Source organism: Mytilus galloprovincialis, chromosome 11, assembly GCF_965363235.1.
Source record: "Mytilus galloprovincialis chromosome 11, xbMytGall1.hap1.1, whole genome shotgun sequence".
Taxonomy (NCBI): domain Eukaryota; kingdom Metazoa; phylum Mollusca; class Bivalvia; order Mytilida; family Mytilidae; genus Mytilus; species Mytilus galloprovincialis.
In genome coordinates this window covers 39,886,669-39,908,177 of record NC_134848.1, presented here as the reverse complement: position 1 = coordinate 39,908,177, position 21,509 = coordinate 39,886,669, and the positions used below count along the sequence as shown (strand labels likewise).

At 31.1% G+C, this 21,509-nt stretch overlaps 1 protein-coding gene across 2 annotated transcripts in view; it reads left to right on the top strand.

Annotated features, from left to right (window-relative positions):
• LOC143052166 (uncharacterized) overlaps positions 1 to 19,991 on the top strand; it is a 37,895-nt gene extending 17,904 nt beyond the window's left edge. For both annotated transcript variants that reach the window (XM_076225124.1, XM_076225123.1), the window contains exons 4-21: positions 3,653 to 3,807; positions 4,491 to 4,650; positions 5,020 to 5,134; positions 6,055 to 6,199; positions 6,782 to 6,941; positions 7,369 to 7,628; positions 8,570 to 8,729; positions 9,800 to 9,914; positions 10,902 to 11,049; positions 12,205 to 12,370; positions 13,055 to 13,169; positions 13,636 to 13,780; positions 15,466 to 15,601; positions 16,436 to 16,562; positions 17,251 to 17,410; positions 17,985 to 18,153; positions 18,684 to 18,786; positions 19,709 to 19,991. In XM_076225124.1, coding sequence (XP_076081239.1) covers positions 3,653 to 3,807; positions 4,491 to 4,650; positions 5,020 to 5,134; positions 6,055 to 6,199; positions 6,782 to 6,941; positions 7,369 to 7,628; positions 8,570 to 8,729; positions 9,800 to 9,914; positions 10,902 to 11,049; positions 12,205 to 12,370; positions 13,055 to 13,169; positions 13,636 to 13,780; positions 15,466 to 15,601; positions 16,436 to 16,562; positions 17,251 to 17,410; positions 17,985 to 18,153; positions 18,684 to 18,786; positions 19,709 to 19,947 — 2,778 coding nt within the window. In that variant the 3' untranslated portion in view covers positions 19,948 to 19,991. The remainder of the gene's footprint in view (positions 1 to 3,652; positions 3,808 to 4,490; positions 4,651 to 5,019; positions 5,135 to 6,054; positions 6,200 to 6,781; positions 6,942 to 7,368; positions 7,629 to 8,569; positions 8,730 to 9,799; positions 9,915 to 10,901; positions 11,050 to 12,204; positions 12,371 to 13,054; positions 13,170 to 13,635; positions 13,781 to 15,465; positions 15,602 to 16,435; positions 16,563 to 17,250; positions 17,411 to 17,984; positions 18,154 to 18,683; positions 18,787 to 19,708) is intronic.
• Positions 19,992 to 21,509: the final 1,518 nt, after the last annotated feature.

The following is a 21,509-nucleotide window of genomic DNA, read 5'->3' as shown; positions in this document are numbered from 1 at the left end:
TTCAAACTTAGTATACATGTTCCCTATTGATATGATCTTTTTAATTTTAATGCCAAATTAGAGGGTTTACCCCAATTTCACGGTCCAATGAACATAGAAAATGATAGTGCGAGTGGGGCATTCGTGTACTGGGGACACATTCTTGTTTACTATATATTATTCATGATATATGCAATCAAAAAAATATTCCTTCAAGTGATATATATATATAATATTTAAGTATAGTAATTCTATATGCGATGTGCATAACTATAATGCAACGATATTACAACATTTTCAAAGTCCCAACAGCTTTTACACGAACATGGTTATTAAAGCAATTGTCATTTGTTGTTGTTTTTTTTTGTTTAATTTTTTGGCTGTATCTATTATGAATTTTAAAGTGGATAATCAATGTCTTTTAAAACCAACCTCATCATTATTATGACATTAAAGTGAAAATATAAGTTCATACATTTTACGCGCCCGTAGCGCCTTTCTGGCGACCCAGGAAAGATAAAAAGTGAATATTTGATAACCAATTATGTATGGGAACCGAAACAGTTGTTGAGCATAATGCCCAAAAAGGACATAGCATGATAGCCAAATCCAACTTAGGCGAACTTTAATTTTATCATTTTTCCCTGAACGTCTGCAACAAATTTTCAGGATAAATATATTTAAATATTCTTTTTTTAGTTGTATACCTATCCATTCCTTTCATAAATAGTTTCAACTTGTAAAAGCTTATTTTGATTCATGAAGAAAATCAAATTAATAGTTTGAAAAGTAAAATTCACACGAAAATTAATAAATTCAGTCATACATTTTTGTAAAAATAGTTATCGAGCTTTGCTAATACTGTTTATAAAGTACATGTATGTAACAGTTATTTAAAAGTTCGTGATAATATGATAATAATTAAAACATTGAGATATTTTCTTTGCTCAATTGTAAAAGTTAGTAATTAAAAAAAATGTAAATTTACTTCGGGTTATTATTCCTATATCATGTTACCTAGTTCTCATTCACAATATTCCGATCTTAAGTCCAAATATATAAATTAATGCATATACAGGTACATATGTATACATGTATATATAAAATTAAGAAGAGTTGTTATGATTGTCAATGAGACAACTCTCAACAAGGGACACACAGAAATTAACAACCATAAAACACCATACGGCCTTCAACAACGAAAAAAATAATCATAATCAGTTATTAAGAGTCCCGAAATAACCAATGTAAAACAATTCAAACGAGAAAACTAAACGGCCTATTTCATGTACAAAATACCGAATAAAAACAATATGATATACAGCAACAACCGACAACCATTGAATAACAAGATACTGACTTAGGACAGGCACATACATAATGTGGCGGGGTTAAACTACAAGTTTTAAGGCACCAACCCTATATATACATGCATATACACGGACGGTGCATGAATAATAAAACATTTGAAAATTGGTATTTTCATGTAAATTATATGAATTAAATTTTACCATTAAATATGATTTACAGCTCCTGATTCCATTTATTAACTACCTAAATATATAAATTTAAACAAGTTGTATTATTATTTTTTGTATTGGATAATAGTTAATATGCAATATACTTAAAATTGTTGAATTTAAAAGGTTTCAATAAGAAAATTGATGTTTAAATAAAAAAAAAACCTGTTTAACCATACTTGCGGTTATATTTGTAATTATATAAGGATCCTAACAGGTTTTTTTTTTCACACATTTAACTTTTCTATGTACTTTCTATGTATCCACTTTTATCAGATGGAAGTTTAGTGTTAGGGATCTACTTTATTGGGGCTAAGATAACATTTAAAACAAAAAAGGCAAGATAGGAGTTTTGAGTAAAAATAAAGCATGAAAAGACACTAACTCCTTCTAAAAATCAAATGATCATAGCTCCCTATCAAATATGATTCCAACCAGTTTTTATTTTTCTTGTGCCAATTGCTTCCTTGTTCTTATGTCCTTTTCTTTTTCCTATTTGTTATAATTGCGTTTTCTTTCAATTTTTGTTTTTCTTTCATTCTTGTTGCTTTCTCATCATAACATTACAATAAATCAACAACAGAAAAAAGCCCAGAAAAAAGATATCTTAAGGTGGTACCCAACACTTTCACTAAAATTAATTTGGCTCGTTTAATTTTCATAAAATTTTGACAAAGTATTTACTTTGACCCTTTTACAAAAATATAAAAAAAATTAAAATAATTTGAACCAAGCGTTTTATCAGAAAAATTACACTGGTTATATAGCAGTTTGACAAACAATGATTTTGATCATTGAGAAGCTTTATATTGCATTCACAACACAACGTAAGTAAAACGTTTAGCTGATATTACAGAGTTATCTGCCTGTAGTGTTAGGTACCACCCTAAGTTTTCGAATTCAGTTGTCTGGGATTGATTTGTATTATCCCTGTAAACACGGTACAGTTACAAGATTGTGACATTATTCATGTATGGTCGCTTGTCCTTTTATAAAACTAAAAAATTAATCAATTTTGCTTTAAAGTTGTTATTTCATTGTGGTAAACCCTACACCTTCTGATAACATTTATAAATTACTACCTATAATTGATTATTATCAAGCAAACGTGTCTTTTTGTATTTTCACTTTAATCTAAATCCAAGGCGTTTGGGTATCAAAAGCATATTTAGAAACGTGTCTTATCTGGTTTGATTCAGAAGTTTCATAAAACAAACAATTACATATTTTTAATCTTTACGAAACGTGACTAATCGAGTAATTAGACAGATATGTTGTTGACAATTGCACTTCTTCTTTTTTGACATAGCAATCGGATATTACTGAAATACGATAAACAAATGCATATTCTTTACCAATTAAATAGGTCTAGACTTTCCAATATATAACCGATGAAGTTCAGATCTTCTTGTGCATCACGCACGTAGACAGATGCATTTGACCCCAATCCTAATTTACTAGGATTGTGAGTTTTCCTACCGAAGGGCGGTTGTTATCTGCCGATACTTTGGCTTCCTTCGCCCATAAAGGCTGACTGCCATAAGATGGCACAACACATATTAAACAATCAATCAATCTTCTTGTCTAAAGTTGACTTTAACTTTTAAATGTTTGGTTTTATGTCTGCTCTTGTATGTGGTTTTATTTCGTCTTTCAATTGCACCAAGTTATTGTAAAGTGTGCAAAGTTGACATACACTGTAGAATTTTTGGCTGTCAGTCTGCTCTCGTATGTGGTTTTATTTCGTTTTGCAAACATGACCAATTGACTTCGAACACTGACACTTTCTACTGGTTTTCTTTTACTTCTCATTGCATATATAGTAGCAGTGACCCCGATATTGACTACAATGATCTTCCTATCATAGCAACACCGCGGATATAACTTTGGAAATGATACCCTCTAGCAAATAAACACAATTGGTTCGTTGATATTGGCAGCTGAAATCGAAAATAGTAGTGTAAGCGATTATATATATTCATATCAATCAAAGGTGTTACGTTGTTTGTCTTGAACTTAACCATTTGTGATATAAACACATGTTCCTTAGTCTGCCCTTTTTGTTATATCGTCGCAATATTAATCATCTAATGACGAGGTAGTCAGTATACTTACGAATCCCTTATTAAACATTCCTGCATTCTTCATTTCAGATATTTACTGTGAATGGCGCAGTTTTGATCACTTCTAACATAACAGCAAGTAATGGTGTTCTGCATATCATTGACAGAGTTATGGCCCCTATCACCAGTGCCAAAACAGTACATGACTACATCTTATACCCTGAGATACCCAGTTATTCATTTTCGTAAGTATTATATCTTTCATTTGTAGTTTATGTGTTATATTAATTTTAATCTGCAACGCAACTATTCGATTGAATACATATTTTATGAATAACGACACGAGATTTTAGTCTTAGGTACATGATTTTTTTTTTTGTTACATGTGGTTGTTATTGACTTTGAATGAGCTTTGAGTAATTGCACACACTCTCTTGTATTTTTGTATATGTGTTATGATTGTGTTGTGTTTTGTATCTCTCTGATTATTATAGCCCTTTTCAACTGTATTTTTATAGTTTTTGTTGATATTCTACAATTACACAGCTGTCCTAAGTTTAAGTAAGGGTTAAGCGCAATCAATCACATTTTCCCAAAACATTGTATATGTGCATGCCTGTCCAAGTAATTAACCTAATTGCCGTTTGTTGCTGTATATCATATTTGATTTTTGATTTTTGTTTTTATACGTAATTCGGACCGCTAGTTTTTTCGTTGCAATTGTTTTATATTTATCATTACAATTTTGTGTATTGATGATATTTCTTTAATTTCTGTTAATTTTGAGGACCATGTAACATTTTTAGAGTTTGATAAATTGACCGAACACACTTTTATTGTTTAGAATTTAAGTTGATCTTAGTTGATTTAGCTCAGTCAAATCTGCCTTCTGTTATTAATTCATTGATTTGTTTACTATAAATTATAGATCTATAAATAATGCTTCCATAGTCGATCTGGACTTACGACAGTGGACAACAGAGACAAACCGGAAGTTTACAGTATTCTTACCAAATGATGGCCATTTAGTATCTATGCCCAGTTACGGACAGGACAGATTATTCAAGGACTGGTACCTAATTAGAAAGGTAAAACAAACAGATTGGTGTCTGTATATTATTTTTAAAAGCTTATATTACATATTTTATATGAGTCACTTGTGTTCTATCTACAAAATCTGTGTTACATTTAAATATAGAATTTGGTGGCGAAATCACATTTAATGACTAGTAAAATTGAGATTGAAAATGGTGAACGTGTCAAAGATACAACATCCCGACCAAAGAGCAGACAACAGCCTAAGACCACCAATGAGTCGTCAACACACCCCGCACATGATTGCGGGCTTCCGTTGGCTCCTGAAACAAAAATGTGCACTTTAATATTCAGAGAAAATGTATTATATACAATAAAACATATAACATATAAGTCACCAAACTCTATGTGTTTTTTTTCAGATATACCATGCACATACAGTTCTAGATACATTTTCCTTCATACCATCTAAGGGTGATATTCCAAAACTGACCTCTATGCAGGGTGATATTACCTTCCACAGGGAGAATAATAGAGGTAAGAAAAGAATATTACATGCCCGTGTAAAGAGTTTCTTGCTGGGGGAGGGGGTCCTTTATGTCTGTATCCTTTTAGTTATTAGTTCATGTTTCTCTATTATTTGTGCTTTAGCCCATCATTTCTAGTCTTATTAGTTTAATTATATTTAATAATATAATACCATTATTCATTATCCTTTTAAAGCCTATTACTATGTATGTTGTATACCCCTATTCACACCCTCTATAATGTATTCTCCATAATGCTTAGTATTTTAAATAATATGATATTACAAAACATTTTGTTGTCCACCCAACGTAACTATATAATATTACATAATTTAGTATGAAAAGGATACGATAATCACCAGTTTAGTAGTATAATTTGACTCTAAACTGATTCACATACTTACAGGGATAATTGAATATAAATACGTCATTTGGTTAAAATAAACCAACTATCTAGAAAAAAAATGAAAGATAGATTAAATAAAACGACATTTATTTATCATAATTCGTTCCAAATAAAAAATAACAAACATTAGTGCCTTTAAAAATGCTGCATGACGGAAAGTCTTTTTTTGTGGAAAAATCATGATAATGTCAAGACTATTTGGAAGGAAAATTATCTTGTTCTTTGTAATTTTAAATTCCATACAAACAATAAAATTGAGAATGGAAATGGGGAATGTGCCAAAGAGACAACAACCCGACCATAGAAAAAAACAACAGCAGAAGGTCACCAACAGGTCTTCAATGTAGCGAAAAATTCCCGCAACCGGAGGGGTCCTTTTGGCCCCTAAACAAATATATACTAGTTCAGTGATAATGAACGCCATACTAATATCCAAATTGTACACAAGAAACTAAAATGTATTTCTTCATTTGCGTGTTTTGCTTCTTACACACCAAAGGTAAAACGCATGATCTCTTTTTCAGTATATATAAAGAGTAACAGAGTAAAAGCTTTGGTAATCCAAGCTAATGTACCTACTGTTAACGGTATAATCCATGTTATAGACAATCTGCTATACTTTATCTACATGAATATTGTGCAGACAATACAGAAACTACCTAATACTCAGTAAGTAATCTTTAGTTACATCTATAAAAGCAACCAATTAAAAGATGCTCTCCATCCAAGTCACAGGGTATACAAGGGTAGAAACTATAAGTAAAAGTACGGAGCCTAAGCTCACGAACAGCCAAATATAAATTTAAAGGGCCGGCTGCTTGATTTTGTGTTTTATTTCTGATATTTATGTGGATGTGTAAAATTTTGTCTATCCCAAATTCATGTATTTGGTTTTGATGTTATATTTGTTATTCTCGTGGGATTTTGTCTGATGCTTGGTCCGTTTCTGTGTGTGTTAGTTACATTGTAGTGTTGTGTCGTTGTTCTCCTCTTATATTTATGCGTTTCCCTCAGTTTTAGTTTGTTACCCCGATTTTGTTTTTTGTCCATGGATTTATGAGTTTGAACAGCGGTATACTACTGTTGCCTTTATTTATGTGTTAAAACTAACAGGGGATATTTAAACTGCAAATTTAAATCCCTTTGTAGCTTAAACGCTCTCTAACATTGCAAGGATTTTGTTTAATCTTTTCGTCTGCAGTGTTTGTTTTGGAAGATATTACAAGAAACATTTTGTTTTGTATTTTTCAGGACATTTAAATTATATTTAGAAAGACAATCAGCTGTCAAATCATATCTTGGAAGTCTTAACGGAACAAAAACAGTATTTGTACCAACTGATACAGCTTTTGCTAAATTACCATCTAATAAACAACAACAATTTACCAATGATCTTACCTACTTGTCACAGGTAAAATGTTATTGATATTTACTTAATATGGCATTGTGAATATTATTATAATAGTGGTGTAAAATTTCCGAATTACAAATCTTAAGTGCAAACGAAATGCGGAAGTCACCAAAGAGATGTGGAAAACGAGCTAACAATGCCATAGAAAAAACTGAAAATGAGGAGAAGGCAAAGGTCAGTCTCCAAAACACACAAAAGTGATGAGGAAAATGAATTTAATTAAGAAAAAGAGAATGATCTTTGATGCACCCTGAAGGGTTACCTGTTTTCGCTTAACAGATAAAAATCATCGTGTTACAACTCAAATATTCCATGAAAACTGTAAACCGACCATTTTACATGTCGAAGCAGTATGTGTGGTCACTAATAGGACAGGAAACAACCAACACAGTACAGGTCTTTTTTTATATATTTTATATATTTACAGATTTTGAACAACCATATTCTGAGTTCAGAGGTAGATGAAACATCTTTGGTTGACGGTCAAACATTCACAACATTGTCAAACAAGACTATCACAGTTATTAGAAAAGATCAAACCTTTTATTTGGAAACCAAAGATATGCAGATTCAGGTGGTAGAAACAGATATTGGTTGTACCAATGGTGTTGTCCACCTAATTGATAATGTTATACTCAGGAAAGATTATACGGTGTGGGAAGCAATTACTGGCAATGATCAGTTAATGTAAGTAAACTTCATTTTCCCGCTGTGTTGATGGCTTTCGGTTTTTTTCTGATCTTTGGTCGGTTTGTTTTCTCTTTGACACATTCCTCATGTCCATTCTCAATTTAAGTTGTACATTAAACATTGTCTACACTACAACATATAAAAAACTTATTTTATTATGATATTAACAACATACATTTGTAAATGAAAAATTCTGTTTCTACTATTTTGAAAAAATAATATGTATTAATTGCATAGTATGCAAGACATTTGATAAAGGGATTTGAATAAAACAATATATCTTTAAGTACAATGTGTTCGAATATATTTTTTAAACATTTTGGATGCATATAAAAAGCTAACCAAGTACTCAAGTATAAATATAGAAAGTGCTCATTTTGAGATGGATCGCTTAAATTCCTAGCTATAGACAAACACTCAAACCATATGCATTGCACATGTTACACAAGACTGTGAACACTCTTAAGTTGACTAGCGATACTCTGAGATACCATAAATGTGAACGAGAGTCGAAGATACTTAAGGTACATTCAAACTTCTAAAACGAAGATTTTTTATTTAATCGAACCATCATATATATTGAAAATTTTTACTTTGTCTTTAATCAGCTACTTCATGAAAGTAAAAGTTTACCTCACTAAATATTTAAAGTACACATTTTTTTTATTAAATTGCCTAAAACTTTATAGGAACAAAAAAGAAATATTTGTTTCAGTGAAGAACAGAAACGAATTCAGCAAACTTCTTAAATATTACCCATCAACTCAACTTTGTCCAACTACCTAAATCTGATCGGCAAGTTTGCTATTAGAGGTTAACAAACCAGCAATAAATCAACCGATTACATATACATTTACATGTTGAAATATAAATGTATGATTTAATTGTTAAGTAAGTTTGTACACAATATAATGTTGTTAAATGTTTTCTTTTTTCAGAAAAATGAAAAGTTTTATGCAGAATTATAATGATTTACCAGCATTATTGAACAATGCCGGTGTTCATGTCACAGTATTCTTACCATTTGATTACGTCATGGATGATATTCCAGGATCTACACTTAGTACCTTTTCTACAAATCCGGATCTTTTGTATGATGTAAGAATTACTTCTTATACAATCACTTAGATATAAGATTAGTTTATCGCCTTGAAATATCATTACTTTATTAAGAAAATACAAATTATGGGAAACACAGAAAATAAGGATAACGCAATACTCAAAAATAAAGGCAACAGTACTTAACCGCTGTTCGAAATTCATAAATCGATTGAGAAAAAACAAATCCGTGTTACAAACTAAAACTGAGGGAAACGCATCAAATATAAGAGTAGAACTACAACACAACAGAAACACAACATTAAAACTGAACACACAGAGACACGAACTATAATATAACAATGACCATTTTCCTGACTTGGTACAGGACATTTAAGAAAAACAATGGTGGCTTGTACCTGGTTTTGAGGTATACCAAACCTCCCGCTTTTATGGGAATGTTTAATATATCATCAAAATGACAACATAACATGACAGGACTACAATACAATTAAAAAGGAGAACATATAGGACAGAGAAACGCACGGATAATAGTTAACAAAAGGTACCATGTTTAAAATTGAATGTGCCAGACGTGCGTTTCGTCCATACCTGACTAACCAGTGACACTCAGATGAAAAAAGTTCGAAAGCCAAAACAAGTACAAAGTTGAAGAGCACTGAGGACCAAAAGTTCCAAAAAGTTGTGACCAATACGGCTAGGGTTTTCTGCCTAGGGTAAGAACAAAAGAGAAAAACAGAGTGCTTTGCAAGACAGGATAAGCGTTCGAATCTTCATATGTATTATCCATCATGACAATCTAAACTGATTGGTATACACATATTAAAAGGTAGTTAAAAAGCCATGCTTTGATGTTGATATTTACCCTTTTCACATTGTCACTAATTGGCACTGGTACTTTATCTTCCTTTAGCTGAAATAATTGGGAATTTAACGTACCTTTTCATAAGATTTCCACATCTGCATCGTAGATTCAAAAAATGAATGTAAGTGCTTAAAATGAGAGTTAGTGAAACCTTCTCCTATATCATTACAACATACATGTACACTATTGATTTTATAACTTCCGTGGCAGACAACTTTTCAATGTTCTTTATTTCTATATGTAGGCTTTGAGTGGACACATCATACTTGGTCATACATTAGCCACATTTAATATGAGTAGCAAGGAAACGTTTAATACATACGGAGGACACCAACTGACTACAGTGTTTTCTAAAGAAGGTAGATATAACATAACAGAGTACGGAAGACTTAACTTTGTGTAGAAGTAGTGTGTACATGAATGCAGTGTAGGTTCAATACCATATTCAGTAATGAGTATTATGTCCAATTAAAATGCTATACTGCTTCAGCAAGCTAAGACAAATCAAATAAAGCAATCACGTTGATGTCACGTCACAGGTATTAAAACCCTGTGTGTTTACATCAGCTGTATATTATAGCAAATATAGGAATAAGCCTTCATATGTACGACCGGGACAAACATTGTGACAGATAAATGTATGAAGCATTTATGGAACAATGGGTCATTCCAGTTAATTTCTGACAGGTGGGGATAGATGGGGAGATTTTTTTTAATAGGCATCAGAAAAAACATCATGAAAACTACCCATCAGATCTAAAAATTAAGACCATGGGAAAAAATCTCCTACTGCTGCGAGACCCTCAGAATTTTTTTTGCATATAATTGTACATGTCAGATGAAAAAAACCCCAAATAATACCCCTAAGATGTATAAATTTTACGCCCCTCAGAAAGGACCATCCATCCCCCTTTAGCAGACATTAACTGGAATGGCCCAATATGAGCATACCTCATCACGCAATGAAGAACGGTTGAGATTATTCAGATTATATCAAGACGTGTTGAGATGGAATATAGAACAGCATATATAACAGTTAAAATGGAATTAAATCATGAATGATGCACAAAGAAAACATTCAACACTACAATTTTGTAGTTCAGATAGATTGTCGAACTGTTATAGAGAATGGGTAAAATATCACGTAGCACAATTGAGATAACATTAAAATAGGTTGACAAGATTTGGAAAACTCAGGTAACATTGCGAATAGTTGAGATACAGTTTTGAACGGTTAAAATAACAGCTAAAACGCGTCGAGATAGCATTATGTACCATTGATATATTATTTAAAACGGTTAACATAATGAAAAAAACTCTAAGAAATTGTTCATTATGTGTTTCAGAGATATCAGTGACTGGAAGTTACATTAAAGCTGGAGTAATTGTTAGAGATATATTATGCTCTAATGGTGTTATTCACATAATTGACAACTTGATGCATGTGGCAACAAGAAATGTCTTAGATGAAATGAAAAGACACAAGGAAATTAGGTAACCCAGATCATTCATCTAACAAAGGTTTCTTTAAAGCTATATTATGGATCAAAACAAAGTATTTCATATGGAAAAGGGACGAAATATGACAACGTTTTAAAAATTTATTGAAATAAAAGATCCATGATATGGATTAATTGACTAGTGTTTAAAGCATTTTACAACACTTTTTTTCTGTATTAACTTTGAGCCTTACGGCTCATCAGTATAATCAAGTACATGTACAGTGTATATACATATGGCATGTTACAAACAATATAAACAATATGCATAATAAACAATAGGTGACGTCAGAAGTTTCATCAATACAAAATATCCTTTATTACAATAAACTGTTTCTTAATTTAAAAGAGAAATGTATAAACTTTCCCAAGTTACAAAGCTGTTTTGTGTTTTCACCTGACAATAATTCTATTAATTTAAAAGTTGATGGCCTAGACCAGTAATATTTTTTTATATATATTTTTCGCAAATCAATATATCTACTACATTGAAGGATAAAATGAAATGCATCCTCTATTACTCCTAAATCACAAAAAATACAATTTCTTGCATTTCTATTAGTAACACTAAAGTGGTATTTCGTAGCGTTAAAGGAAATCGGAAGTTCCTGAAGAGAACAACAAACCTTCGGTAGGAAAACAGAAAATCTTAGTCAATTATGAATTGAGCCGAGCGCACTTGCCATGTACGTGATTCAACTCGCAGCCTCAGTGTTCGTAGGCTACTGACAGTTCGACTACTTACACCATTCGACTTAGAGTCTGCTGAAAAACATTATATTCTTGATCACCATTAGTGCATTAAAATTTGTAAAGATAATGTTATAATTCACTTAACGGAACCAGTGATGAGATTTCTATTTTTTCTATACAGCAATAACCATTGTAGCATTTAACGTGTATTTAGAGCAATTGAACATAAAAAGTAAAGTCGATCTATTCAACATAAATAGTAAAGTCACTGTTCACACAAACAAACTCTGTTTCTTATTAAATTGTTTTATTCCATAAAGGATAAAAATTAGGTATACCATTATACAAAATAAAAGTCGGGATTTAAATAAGGGAACGTGTCAAACATTTATCACCACAATTTGAAGAAAAACGAATAATTAATATTTTGATAATATATGTATATATTTAATTGTAGTGTTGTATCATCATTCATTGGACTTTACACCATGCAAATGCTACAAAATCTTCTTTCTGATAAAGATGAAGATATTACCATTTTTGTGCCTGTCAATGATGCCTTCAATGACATACCAAGATCTCGTGCTGATAAACTTCTGATGGATAGTCTTCTTTTAGAAAGGGTAAGACATTATAAGTCAGAGGTTTAGCTAGGTAGAAAACCAGATTCAATCCACCATTATTTACTTAACAATATGCCTGTACAATATCAGGAATATGACAGTTGTTATCCATTTGTGTGGTGTGTTTGAGCTTTTTTATTTTGCCATTTGCTTATGAACTTTTACTCGGAAATCAGTATTTTTCGCATTTTACTTTCAAGAGGCATACATCATGTACATAGTGCACAGAATGTTATTCACACTCAAAGTAAATGTTATTGTATAAAATTGAAAATGATAATCATATTATTAAGTTACGATTTGTAAGCTTAGAACAGTTATTTATGTTCAACTCAGGATCTGCTTCCCTTCCGGAGCACCTGAGATCACCCCCAGTGTTTTATGGGATTCGTGTTGCTTAGTCTTTAGTTTTGTCTTCTGTATTATTATTTGTCTGTTTGTTTTTTTATTTTTAGCCATGGCGTTGTCAGTTTATTTTCGATCTATGAGTTTGGTTGTCCGTCTCTCTGGTATCTTTTCGTCCCTCTTTTATTGGACATTATATTATATTCAATATTGATAAGTTGTACACAATATATATTGTATTTTCTTACTTTCTGTGATACATTCTGAACTGTGACGTAAATAAGTAATGAACAAACACAGATCAATATTGAGATGTATATTTTTATCTTACTTTTTCAGATTCTCCAAGCTCACGTTGTAACATCCGGTAGTCATTTAGTTGAACAATTATACGCTGAACAAAATCTTATATCTGTCGAAGACACAATTTACATAAGAAAGTCTAACAATACAGGTATAGTATTACAAATCAAATGTATAACATTTCTGAAGTAAAACAGTATAAGATATCAAAAGGAACACGAACTATTGATAAAGGATTTTCTATCTTAAAAAAAATCAAACAATTTATTCATTTGTTTAGCACACGAATCTGAAGAATTCCTAAATATTTATAAATAATCTTTAAATGCACATTTATGACACGGTCATTTTGTGGTAAGGACAAAAGAAACAACCATTTTTTTCTGAAAAGATGCAACTAAGAAATATTTAATCCTCGAAATCGAATAGTCATCAAATGAATACTAATTAATGAAATTCAGGTTTTTTTCACAAATATTTCAAATGCACCAGAGTAATTCAACCTCCTTTATGAAACCATCAGGTCGAGATTTCGAGGTTCTATTTCGATTGAAATATGTTATTGTAACACAGTTGTACTTCTATACTTTAAAATGTAATTCTTATTTATTTTATAGTGGGTTTGGTTAGTAACAATGTTCATTCAAGGATAACCACCAGTAACGTAATGGCTACTAACGGTGTTATTCACATGGTGGACAGATTACTTTATTATCCATATTTTACGGTAGCAGAAACTATGTCAAAAGATGAAAGACTGATGTAAGATATTAAAAAAAAAATACTTTTATTGAATGATAAAAAAAAATGGCGACATTCCATGTGAATACTCTAAATCCAGGCATATTGAAATAAAGGAGACATATGTCGTCTTTTTGTTTCACAACATCAATTGTTTGTATCTCGTGCGTCCGAAGCGACTTTATGGAATAACCTTCACCAGAAAGATTCACAGATGAATATTTGCAAGCCAACAACAGCAGAAGGTCACCAACAGGTCTTCAATGTAGCGAGAAATTCCCGCACCCGGAGGCGTCCTTCAGCTGGCCCCTAAACAATTATATACTAGTTCAGTGATAATGAACGCCATACTAATTTCCAAATTGTACGCAAGAAACTAAAATTAAAATAATACAAGACTAACAAAGGCCAGAGGCTCCTGACTTGGGACAGGCGCAAAAATGCGGCGGGGTTAAACATGTTTGTGAGATCTCAACCCTCCCCCTATACCTCTAGCCAATGTAGAAAAGTAAACGCATAACAATACGCACATAGTAAAATCCATTTAAATTCAACTTTGTCCGAGGGAGTTGAAACCTTTGTCTATCAATAATTTCTAAATTTATAATCGAACAATTAAAGAAACTCAAAGAATATGAGAAAATTGTATTTCTACATCTTGATTCGTTTCAAAATGTAAATAGTTGGATACTATTGAACAAATGAAGTGACAAAAGAGAGTAAAATAACTAATAAATGGATGTAATTGCAAAGAGTAAATCGTGGCTACATTCCATTTAATAATACAAAATCGGGAGATACTCATATTGCTATGATAAATGTCGTCGTTTTGTTTCGCTGTCGATAGCTGAAATAGTCTATATTTCTAAGAACATGCATTTACATATACAGCAGATAAATTAATAAGAAGCAAATAAAGACTATTTAATACGGTCATAACTTATGCTAATTTGACAAATATACATGTACTTATTTACTTTATAAAAGGTTCATTAAGGGCATACGATAAGTTTTGATCCCGTATTTACAGTTTGATGAGAATTTCCATAAAGGCTATTTTTTGCCTGATTTAATCAAATATGTAATAAAAAAATATACCGTCATGTGCTACTTTTTGAGTTAAACGAGGTCGAAATTTTGTATATTTGCTCAAAATTAGGATTTGTGGCCGTATTTTCCCTTTCGAAAGAAAGAAAAAACTTTTTTGTTTTAAAAGATAAACACAAATTATGCTAAAAATTTATGCATTTTTTATTCAGAAATAACTCATATTTATCAAATGGTCATGCATTGAGAAAAAAAACGTCATATTTTGCTGTAGATTATCAAAATTAAAAAGATTGCACTATTTACAATCTTATAAAATTTGCTCCATATAATCTCCTTGCAAAGAAACAAAATTTCATTTTAAAAAGTAGGGGTCCATGCACTCGTCTTCAAATTAAATCAGTTTGAATGATAAAAATCAGTCAAAAATGCATCTTCTCCCGATATGTCACAGTTTGACGTCGCGAAAATAACATTTTACGTTACCAACGTCATTACCTCTCCTGTAACTGTATTGTATGCCCTTAAGAATAAATACAACATTATGTTTTCAGAAACAAATTTCAAATAAGAAATCATTCAAGAAAAATAGTGTTCGTTGTATTCATATACCAAAAATATGCAGATGATTGTTATATAATTGTTAATTTTTTTATTAGACCATTCTTTAATATGATGTTTGAAAATGAAGACTTTCAAGATTTGTCTGATGCATCTGATGAAGATATGACAGTTTTTGTTCCATCTCCTTCATCACTAGCAAATATAACTACAAACCCGTCAATTTTAACACAGGTAATTATTATTTCCTCCTATATATCTACATTTGTACATACCATTGTACATGAAACGTTTTCGTTGCAAATTTAACTATAAAGCCACGAATCTTTATACGGATAATCATTATTCCATCATGAATTTGTAAGTCTCTACAGCTATATGTGCTTGTTCATATTTTGTAAAATAATGTCCACCAACTGTAAATATAATACCCTTTACCATAAGAGACAAATATTAGTTGTTTGAACTATAAATTATATGTTTTGAATATTCATCAATATCACATTGAGGTTCATCATAAAAATGAACATCGTACACATTTTAAATAAATATTAATGCTTCAATGTAAGAGCTGTTTTGTTTAAATTGATGTATGGTTATTTCTCAGTGTGACTATAACATGTATACACCTGGCAAAAAGTATTGCAACACTTCCATTGATTGTAGAATGTGTCTAATTTGGGTTTTACCGAATAATTTTGGTCCGTTTATGTTTTATAATTGAATTCTTGGTAATAACTTTCTTTTCATTTTCTGTATCAGATGTTTAGTTTGCTGTAAAAATTACTTTTATAAAATGTCGGTATAGAAGACAACACACAGTTTGAATAACTTTTTCAGTACAGCTCTTATAATGCATCTCTCTATTTTTAATTTTACCTGAAAGGTAAGTTAATAACACAAATTCAATTCTAACCTTTTAAGGGAACAAAAGTATTTGGTAAAACGCAAATTGTACGCATTCTACAATCATATCATTTTACATTGTTTTCAATGGAAGTGTTGCAATACTTTTTTCCAGGTGTAGATAATCAATTTTCAAATAAATATAACAACCGTTTTTTGCAGCTGTACCTTGGTCATGTCTTGCCGGGATTGAAAATTGACCAGAAATATCTAAGTAAACAAAAACCCAAAGGTGCTGTTAACGTGACAGGAAACAACATTACATTTTCAATGACAAATCAAACCATAGGTGAGTATAAAAAAGTAAAATCACAAAAATACTGAACTTTGAGGAAAATCAATTCGGAAAGTCTATAATCACATGGCAAAACCAAATAACAAAACGCATAAAAAACGAATGGACAAGAAGTGTCATATTCCTGACTTGGTACAGGCATTTTCAAATGTAGAAAATGGTGGATTAAACCTGGTTTTATAGCGCTTACCCTCTCACTTTGATGACAGTCTCATCAAATTCCGTTATATTTACATCGATGCGTTAACTAAACAGACACAATACATAAAGTAGTCAAAATATATAACCGTAGTACTGTACATTACCAGAGAGTATTATATAGTGTCCTATTTTAAAGACAGACAATGTTGAATAGTTATATACCGATGTTCAAAACTCATGATAGGTCTTCTTCATTCTAGAACTATGCCAGTGTTGTCAATTCATTTTCAGCAACTATGTGACAAAGAAAAATTGCAAATATATTAATTGAAAAGGTTGATTTTGATATATCTCAACATACTTGGAGTTATGTATCTTACCCTACAACTACCTACGTTTGTCTTATGGTGAACATGAAAGATCACATTAGTTTTAGTTTCTATAATATAACATTCTTGATTTTGATCACTTCTAATTAAACATTTAAAATGAAGATAGAAGGTAGAAAATCTGAATTGATTTTATATTTGTTATTTTCCAGGTTATTCTATTGATGTTGGTTACAGTAATTTACGTTACTATTTTAACATCATATCAGACGGTATTGCCTGTAGTAATGGCATTGTGTATATGATAGATGGCCTGCTGAACTTTAATAATAAAACTTTGATTCAAGAGATACAGAGTGATAACAGTTACTTGTACGTATTTTTAAAATGTGATTTACTTGAATTCATCACTTTTTATATGGCGGGAAATAAATACATAAATTTCCGAACAATTTATGTACATATCTTCTTAACTGAATGATTATATTTTCATCGTTTATTTGTATTTAATACGCTTAAAACAATCGTATACATTACCAAAAACGAATAAAAAGAATACTTCAATAGAAACATTCGGATGCATGCACGTGATGCAGTGAGTGTATTTGCGGATAAATCAAAACCTTAATGCTTGTATCTATGATGAGTTTGTTTAATATATTATGCTCCTCTAATACCGTCGTAATCGCTGCAGAACAAAGTAAGAAATACTGAACTCAGGGGAAAATTGAAAACGGTAAGTCCGTACTCAAATGGCAAAATCAAAAGCTCAGATACATCAAACGAATTGACAACAACTGTCATATTCTGACATGGTACAGTCATTTTCAAATTTAGGAAATGGTGGATTGAACCTGGTTTTATAGCGCTAAACATCTTACTTGTATGACAGTCGCATCAAATGTCATATATCAGTTTTGTATACATACAGTTATTACTTTTTCAGACATGCTTTTAACTACATGTTGAGGTTTTGGCCCTCTGATAGTGGTAAGAAACTTCGACAACCTGATAGAAATTTTACATTATTTCTGCCTGCAGCCTTTGTTGTTGACAGTCTTTCTAAAGCAGCAGTTGATTTTTTAGATAGTATTACAGAACAAGAGAAGGAGGAGGTACATAATTATTTAGCACATTTTTTTTTTGAAAGTTAAGATTACATTTTCTGAAATTGAATTTCTTAATTGCATATGGTAATTTCATATGACACTTGTTATATGACTACAAGAATTGTCCAATTTTTATTTGGTTAAGAACACTGTTAAATATTATGTTTTCCGTAAAATTATAACCGTGTAGAAAGCATTTGGTGACTGGTAAATATTTAACTTCCGGTACTTTGGTCTTTTTTTTTGTTGAATAGTTGTCCTTTTATTAGCATAAGCAACACGACGGGTGCTACATGTGGAGCAGGATCTGCTTACCCTTCCGGAGCACCTTAAATCACCCCTGTTTTTTTGGTGGGGTTCGTGTTCTTTATTCTTTAGTTTTCTATTTTGTGTCATGTGTGCTGTTGTTTGTTTGTCTTTTTCATGTTTAGCCATGGCGTTGTCAGTTTGTTTTAGATTTATGAGTTTGACTGTCCCTTTGGTATCTTTCGTTCCTCTTTTATTAATCATGTAAGATCTTATATTTATATTTTCAGTTCTACGCACGACATGTAATAGAAGAACATGTCCTAACAATAAAAGATATATCACAGGGATGGAAAATGAAAAATAATGTTACTGCTGAATATATTGACCATGGTACGTATTGTTTGATTCCTGAACATGTTGGTGATACTGTATCGTCTGTCTTGACATCCAATCAAATGCAAACAGATGAATAAAAAAGCAAAATAAAATAAAACTTTGCAAAATTGCGTTCGTCCAAATTGTATTTTTGGATTTATCAACAACAGGAACTCAGTACCAGATATTTAAAATCTAATGACAGCGTTAGGAGCTGTTTAAACAAAAACGAATCTGAAAATAGAGCCAAAATATTTCATTGGTTAAGTTCAAATATAAATGAGAAAGTATGATACGAAAGCACTATGGTCGCTTGAATACGAAAATCACAACGTATTATTAATCTATCAAAATCATCATTTTTATATGACTAAATTCAAACAAAATAAATCATTCATATTTTCCATAGGTTTGTGGAATAACTAAATGTACAGAAAGAACAAAAAAAGATTAATAAATACATTCAATCATAAACGGGTCAAGTAGAGCATACACACACTTTTTTTTAATTTTATTTCATCAAAGATACCAGGCTTAGAAATGTGTATGCGAGGTGCAAGAAACTTGTGCAAAGGACTCATAAGTGACCAAATAAAAAACCGGAAGCACTAGAGCATATTAAAAATGTACTTGTGTTCTTCCTAGGTAATACTATATATCTTAATAAATGCTGGACAATAATACGATGTACTGCATTTAGAATATAATAGCATCTAAAACATAACATCAAAAACATATACAATCCTGCCTAAAGGATAGGTACCCGAATATTGAAGACAATTATGACTCATATGATGATTATTTTTGTCAGAAACAACTAAATGTATAAATAACATACATGTATATTTTTTACATTGACAATTAGTTTTCTTTTCATACGAGAAAGAAAATGTAATTATTTCTGACATATTGAAAACATTTTATTTTCTTGTTTCAGAAATTTTTCTAAAGTGGAATAATACTCAATCAAGAATAGTACATGCTAATATTTTATCATCCAATGGACTTATACATATAATAGATAAACTATTCATAGACTTACCTGAAATGCCAACAACAGTCTCGCCTAAAGGAACAACAAAAAAATCTTCACATACGAACGGTTCGGAATCTGTTTTAATTTTCCATTCATTTTATACAATAGTTTTGACTATTTTTTTTATTTTATTAACATAGTTATTCATTGTTTTTTTGTATTAAATTATATTATTTTTGTATTAGATTTAGTCTTTACTTTACTGATAATGCAAACTTTCAGCAATTCAATGGCATGATTATATAGTGATCAAAGGTACCATGATTATAATTTAGTACGCAAGACGCGCGTTTCGTCTACATAAGACTCATCAGTGACTCTCATATCAAAATATTTATAAAGCCAAACAAGTAAAATGTTGAAGAGCATTGAGGATCCAAAATTCCAAAAAGTTGTGCCAAATACGTCTAAGGTAATCTATGCCTGGGATAAGAAAATCCTTAGTTTTTCCGAAAAATTCAAAGTTTTGTAAACAGGAAATTCATAAAAATGATCACATTATTGATATTCATGTCTACACCGAAGTGTTGACTACTGGGCTGGTGATCCCCTCGGGGACGAAACGTCCACCAGCAGTGTCATCTGTCTTGTACATTATTATTACCTTTAAGGTGGATATCAAAATCAACAGACGCTGTTGGCCAGTTGAAAGCGTATATGAAATATTTATGATTATACGATACCTGTACTAATAATGTGCAGAACTATCAATCGAATACATTCATAAGAAACACAACACACATAACCAGCTTAGTCAGTAGAATTCGGCATCTTCAAGTTTAATTGTTTAATCATACCATTACACATATTTGTAAACATACCTACTATCATGACAGAAAACACACATGAACACAAACGGTGGAAATTAATTTATCGTCTTTCAATTGAGCAAGTTTTGATTAAACATACTTTCTTGACGCCTAAAGGATAATTTCACGTCTTAATGATTATACAAAGCGTAAAGAACACCACTTCTTAAAATCACTGCAACGTTGTGGTCATTTTCGCAAATATATTGTAGACATGCTACTGAGTAACTAATCATTACATACGCATTACTGAAATTAGCAGTTATCTACTTGTACACATGCGTTGGTAAACTTTTATCAGAAGGGTTGTTTGTTTTACATTTATTATCCAAAGATTTAACGTTTATCCGATTATAGATAAAAAAATATAGAATACGAACAATGTGATGTAATGCATTTCTTCGTTCATTATAAACTCATAATAGGTACATTATTGTAATTGATTCAACTTTGTGTTTTAATTCGCCAATATCTACACGTTTTGCATAGAACTATCTTTTTTTTAAACTTGGTTAACCCGACTTGTGTTTTCCTAGTAGATGACTGGTCAACAGCGGTAAAAAAAAAACGTCTAAAAGATTAAATCATTTACAATCAAAATGGACATATGAAACAGACTTTCAAAATTGTGTGTTTAATTGTCTTAGAACACACACATGCCCTGGTTTAAAATAAAAACACGCTTTTCGAATGAAAATTTTGCATCAATAACATTTCAGATCAGCACACATTGTGTACAATTGGTAAACCTAAAACACTATACACTCTGAACAGAAACAATTTAACATCCTGTTTTTTACCAAATTGTCATATTTTCGAAACACAATTAGATGTGACAAACCTTTACTATTGACGACTATGCTGCTTTTGGACATGCACATACCATTGTGAGG